Source organism: Petaurus breviceps, unplaced genomic scaffold, assembly GCF_028583685.1.
Source record: "Petaurus breviceps papuanus isolate PSGF00001 unplaced genomic scaffold, PetGlider_PUasm1.0 90750, whole genome shotgun sequence".
Classification (NCBI taxonomy): Eukaryota; Metazoa; Chordata; class Mammalia; order Diprotodontia; family Petauridae; genus Petaurus; species Petaurus breviceps.
Genome location: NW_027187335.1, coordinates 13,237,327 through 13,243,465, shown reverse-complemented (window position 1 = coordinate 13,243,465; position 6,139 = coordinate 13,237,327). Strand labels below are relative to the sequence as shown.

Below are 6,139 nucleotides of genomic sequence, written 5' to 3'. Positions count from 1 at the left end.
CAACCCCTCTTAATTCTAGTGTCTTCCCTCTCTTAATTATTTCTTATTTTTCCTGTATATAGCTTTTCTGTATAGGTTTATTTACATATTGTCTCCCCAATTAGATTAAAAACTTTTTGAAGAAAGAGACTCTTTCGCTTCTCTGCATTCCCAGCACTAAGCACAGTGCAGAGAATATAGTGGGTGCTTCTAAATGTTTATTGACTGATTACCTAACCTAGGCCTTTTTCAACCAGACATTCAGCAACATTAGGAGAGTGTGAGGCCATTATGGGGAGGCATTGTTTTCATTTCTGGCTTGGTATCTATCCTCACAGGGCCTGAATATAGTGAACCCTTAATGAATGTTTATTGAATTGACTTAAGCCAGAGAGAGGCAGGAAATTCCTAAAGAAGCTCCCACCCCACCTTTTCACATAGATAAGTGCTTCCTTATCTCATAGCCCCAGGGAGTGTGGGGAAATGAAAAGAAATCACATAGAACCAGGTTTGCTTTGCCAAAAGAACTAGATTTATTGGAGAAGTTATCACTGGTGCTTGCTTGCTTACAGCTGAAAAGATGTTGAAGTTGGAAACATAACAGAAGAGACATCTTGTAAGGGAAAAAAAAACAAAACACAAAAATAACTTGCTAGACCCAGGACAGACCCCCTTGAGAAAAGGCATTTATTAGAGTTTCAGCAGCATGATGAGTTTGAGGTTTCCTCCCTGCCCTGTGCCAGGCTGGGACAGCTGAGATGCTTACAGGGTCCGCTGTTGTACATGCTCTCTGGAAGAAATGACTTTACCATCTTTGATTTCCTCAGTGATGGTGCGGATCTGAGTGCTGATCTGGGAGCCCATGTTACAGGGGATGCTTGGAGGGCAGGGCACACGGACCGTAGGTTTGTACTCTGTGGCACAGGGGTGGGCAGGAAGCCTGAGAAAACAGAGAAAACAGAAGGTGAATTCCATATCCAGGAACTTGGTCAAGATTCCGGTAAAACGAAAGGGGCAACAACTGAGAGATTAATGAAGGAGAAAATGGCTAGAACGAGTTTGCAGGTTATTGCTGCTTTCTTCTCATGTAAGAGGCTGTATGTATTGGGGCTGGTTGAAAGGATTGTTAAAAGATTCATAGTACTGTATATGTGGAATAACTTTTCTCCTTTGTAAAATATAAAACCCCGGATTTCTTGAAGAAGCCTCAAGAGATCTTTGAATCCATTCCTTTATAGCTTGCTCAGAAAGTATCTCATTAATTGAACTTACTCACTGTCTCGTGTATTGGAGATCGGGTTTCTTTAGGTTCGAGGCTATAGCTAGGACAGGACCACTAAACCTTTTCCCAGGGCACTAACATCCATGGGCACACCTCTCCCTGTTTCATGCTCTTTCCCTAAGGCCTCTCATGCATGCCACTTCTCACTTCCTCATTCTCATTTCAGGGATCATGGGCAAGGAGTGGGTAGTATGGAGGGTTCACCAGCTTGTCCTGAGTGCCAGAATTTCTAGCTACTGCTCCTACCCATGGCTTTGGCCTTGCCAGTATCCTGGAACACACGCTTACTTGCAGTCTTCTCCTTCTAGCAGTCGGCGGTATGTGGCAATCTCTGACTCCAGCCGGGCCTTGACATCCAGGAGGACCTGATACTCCTGGTTCTGCCGTTCTAGATCACAGCGGATCTCTGCCAGCTGAGCCTCCACATTGCCAATCAGGCACTGTAGCTGGGCCAGCTGTGAACCGTAACGGGCTTCTGTTTCTGCCAAAGTGGATTCCAGGGAATTTCGCTGCAAAGAGAAGATAAGGAAATCTCTGTTAGTTTCATTCGAGATTGTTGGGCCTCTTTATGGCAATTCCATTGGGAAGTCCCCCCAGTGACAGGTTAGAAGCACTGAGAAGTCACTGAGGAGGCTACCAGGTGTTCCCTAGAAATTCTAGTCCAGGCTGCTCACCATGCTGTGCTGGGTCTGCAGCTCAATCTCCAAGGCATTGACATTGCGTTTCAGCTCGATGATCTCTGTCTGGCAGCATTGGAGCTGTTCAGAACTAGATACCACTTGTTGGTTCAATTCCTCTGTCTAAAACAGACACAAGGCATCAGGGCATGATCAGGAGGGACAACAACCCTCTACAAATCTCTCCACTTGCCTCCCCTGAGTACCCACCTGGGTGGTGAACCAGTTCTCCACATCTCTGCGGTTATTCTCCACCAGGGCCTCATACTGGCATCTCATGTCATTCAAGATCTTGTTGAGGTCCACAGGCGGGGCGGCGTCCACCTCAACATTGAGCCTATCTCCAAGCTGCCCTCGGAGAATGCTGACTTCCTACAATGAATAGAGCACCAATTAGTTCCAGTTCTAAGCCTGGCCATCTCCACTTCATGGTCCAAATAGGAATATGATGACTTACATCCCTCAGAGGGTAGCTTAGAACCACTGAAATCTGGAAGACTTAGGTTCAACTTTAGGAGCATCCAGCTGGTGTATAGATAGAGCACTGGGCCTGGAGTTAGGAAGACCTGGCCTCAGATACTTATTAGCTATGTGACCTTGGGCAAGTCACTTCACCCATTTGTCTCAGTTTTCCAGTCTATAAAATGGGGGTAATAATAGCACCTACCTCACAGGGTTGTTGTGATAATCAAGTGACATAATAATTATAAAGCACTTAGCACAATACCTGGCATATAATATGCGCTACATATGTGTTAGCTATCATTATTATTCAAGCCCCAATTCTGATACACACTGTTACCCAGATCAGTCAGTAAGCATTTATAAGTATCTACTATCTGCCAGACACTGTGCTAAGCTCTGGGGCTACAAAGAGAGACAAAAGATAGTCCCTGATCTTGAGGAGCTCACAATCTAATAGTTATTTAATTAACCTCTCATGTCTCTATGACTATGAATTGCAAAGGAGGTACCCATAGATAAGGAAGTTCCTCACTGGAAGAGCCATATATTAATGAAACTATAAGTCCCTCTCCCTATTTAGAATCATAAGATATTGGAACCCAAAGGGACCTTCAGAGGTCATATAGTCCAGTGGTTCTGAATCTTTTTTGTGTCCTGGACCCATTTGGAAGTCTGGTGAAGTCTATGGAACCCTTCTCAGAATCATGTTTGTTGTTAGAGGTTAGTGAAACCAAAGGTCTAATTTTTCTTCCCATCCGAGTTCCCAGAGTCTCTGAAATTTCTCTATAGATCTCAGGTTAAGAATCCCTGAGGTTGTTGAAGCCCCTTATCCCTTCGTTCTGGCATCAGCTCTTTTCTAACCTCCTCATGGTTCTTCTTGAGACAGAGCAGTTCCTCCTTCAGGGACTCAAGCTGCATCTCCAGATCAGCCTTGAACAGGGTCAGCTCATCTAGGATCTTGCGAAGGCCATTGATGTCAGCCTCTACCAGTTGGCGCAGGGACAGCTCAGTCTCATACCTACAATTCAATTTAACATTCATTTATTAAGTGACTATTGCATGTCAGGCCCAGGAAATAGTTAGACAACATAGGGAAGGGACTAGGTCTGTGACTTATTGATAGAGCTCCCAGATAAATAAATTTCCTCTGCCAATGTAGGTCAACAGCACCTCTACAACTTAGAGTCTTGAAGAGCTACCTAGAGAACCAAGAGGTGAATGGGATTTGCCCAGGATCACATAGCCAGCATGTGTCAGGGGCAGAGCTTGAACTCAGGTCTTGCTAGTTTCAAGCAGGCTATCTATACACATCACCACAGATGTCTCTAGTTCACGTAAGGAGTATCTTCCCATTGTCCTTCATCTAAAGTTTGATTTGAACATAAAAACACCGCTATGTTTTTCATGTAGATTTTCTTTCTAGACTCAAAAAAGGGAAATAGTACTTCCTTTTCTCTATTCCTTTACCAAAGAGTCTTAGTGTGTCCTACTTTGTAAATCCATAAGTCCTTGGAGAGGGTAACAGGGGTAGGGAGAATCATGCTAGCCAGAGAAATTCTGAGTCCAGTCTTTTTTTTCAATCTACCGGTTGCTCCTGGTTGGGTATGAAGGGTGAAGCAAGAGGTGAGGGGTGTTTCCTGTTGAGTCCCACTCACTTGGTTCTGAAGTCATCAGCTGCTAGTTTGGCATTATCAATCTGCAGAACCAGCCTGGCATTTTCAGCCTTGGTCAACAGGATCTAGAAAGCAAGAGGCACCACAGAAGTCTGGGCAAAGGAGCAAGTTCCAACCCAAGCACTGCTGAGAGGGAGCAGGCCAGTAGAGTTAAGACCATCTTTCAGATCACTGTCTACTTCTCCGTAGCTGATCTAGCTCTTAGTCCTCCCCTGAGTTGCTGTGATAAGATAGACAGAAACCTATGGGATGATCATATCAGCTTTGGGAGCTCTTCAGTAATCCTCAAGGTCAACCCCAAGTCAGATATCACTTAGTCTACACCCAGTGTGGATGATACTCAATGATAGAGCTCAATCAATCAATCAAGAATTTAATAAATACCTATTAGGAACCAGGCACTGGGTTAGGCAATGCAGATACAAATAGAATGGGATGAAATGAAAAATGAATGAAAATGAAATGAAAAATTTTAAAAAGCCAATGAGATTTATCTAGGAGGTAGAGCCCTCACAACAAATACGTATTAACCACCTACCTAGTGTCCCAGACACCTGTGCTAAGTTCTGCTTTTCTTCTAACTCTATCTGGAAGGATAGAAGCCAAAATCCAGCATGCCACATACAGAGAAGAGGGCTCCCTTAGGCACATGGTCATCTAGCAATTACAATTGCTTCTGTTTGTTACCTTCTGCTGGAGATCCTCAATGGTCTTGAAGTAGGATTGATAATCCGGGCAAATGTATGGGATCTGAGACTCATACCACTCCCGGATCTTCTTCTCCAGTTCTGAGTTTTCCCGCTCCAACTGGCGCACCTTCTCCAGGTAGTTGGCCAAGCGGTCATTCAAGAATTGCATGGTCTCCTTCTCATTGCCATTGAAAACCCCTTCACCAGCCCAAAAACCGTTCCCACAAAAGCTAGAGTTGTAGTATCCATTGGACAGGTAGGTATTGGGCAGATAGCTCCCCAGGCCACAGGAGCCCAGTTTCAGAGAGGAGACTGAACCACCACTATAGGAAAGACTTGGAACCCTACAAGAGCCCAGAGAGTGGACAGAGGAGACCCGAGAGAAGCCACCACTGGTGCCACAGATTCCCCTGAAAGAACCAGTGGAGAATGTTGGAGTGCAGATTTGGGAAGTCATGATGTTAGGAGGAAAAAACTGCAGTTTAGTTAGAAAGCCCAACTTCTGAATTCTCCTTCTTCCAGAGAGCTCTTATATACACTTTCTGTTGGGTGTTGGCACGTTGGCAAATTGTCTTCTCTTAGGAAACTTTAGTCCCATTTTGGAAGGTTAATCTCATTAGTATGTGATTCTGATAACTATCCGGGATTCCTGGTCTCATAAAAAGTGTTGGATTTGGTTTGCTAAGTCAGGACTCTATGTGGCTGTCATTCCTTAGTGGAATATAATTTTTATTGCAGCTTCAAAGAGTTCTTACATCAGATCCATTAACAGGGAGTGCCTTTATGGGCTACCATACTTGGCTCCTGCCATCTCTGAGAATGCCTCGATGGACTTCATCATTGTCCCTTGGTCTTACTCTTCCCCCTACTATCCCACCTTTCCCAAAATGGCATAGGGGAGCAGGTAGAGAGTTGAGTTTAAAGTCAGAAAAACTATTTGTAAAAAAAATCCATTGACTAATTGTTTCAGTCTTAGTTTTCTCATATGTAAAATGGGTGTAATAATGCATGTGTCTATCTCATATAGTTGTTGTGAGGCTCAAATGAGTTGATATATGTAAAAAGCACTTTTCAAACCTCATTGTGTTATATTATGCCTGGTATTATTATGGTTACTGTTCTGAGAGACATCATGATGGAGTGGAGAGAACTCCTTTTAAAGCCTTTCACAGCTTGGCTCTCATTTAGCCTTCCAATGTTATTATACATGACTCTCTTTCCCTCACTCTACAGTATAATCAAACTGGGCTTCTCTTTGTTGTCACTCATGGTACTCCATCTTCAATCTCCATGTTTTCACTTGACTAATGTTTAATGTGAAGGTATTTGTAGAACCTCTATTTGATTGCATGCTGCCATGGGGGGGGGGGGGGG

The 6,139-nt window shown here is 43.9% G+C and overlaps 1 protein-coding gene across 1 annotated transcript; it reads right to left on the bottom strand.

Annotated features, from left to right (window-relative positions):
- Nucleotides 1-665: 665 nt before the first annotated feature.
- Nucleotides 666-6,132, bottom strand: LOC138146012 (keratin, type I cuticular Ha6-like). Its single transcript, XM_069067741.1, is given in 8 exon segments — nucleotides 666-919; nucleotides 1,550-1,770; nucleotides 1,936-2,061; nucleotides 2,149-2,310; nucleotides 3,265-3,421; nucleotides 4,059-4,141; nucleotides 4,764-5,258; nucleotides 5,260-6,132. Coding segments are annotated over 8 exon segments (1,587 nt in total). The 5' UTR covers nucleotides 5,425-6,132; the 3' UTR covers nucleotides 666-741.
- Between the last annotated feature and the right edge of the window lie 7 nt (nucleotides 6,133-6,139).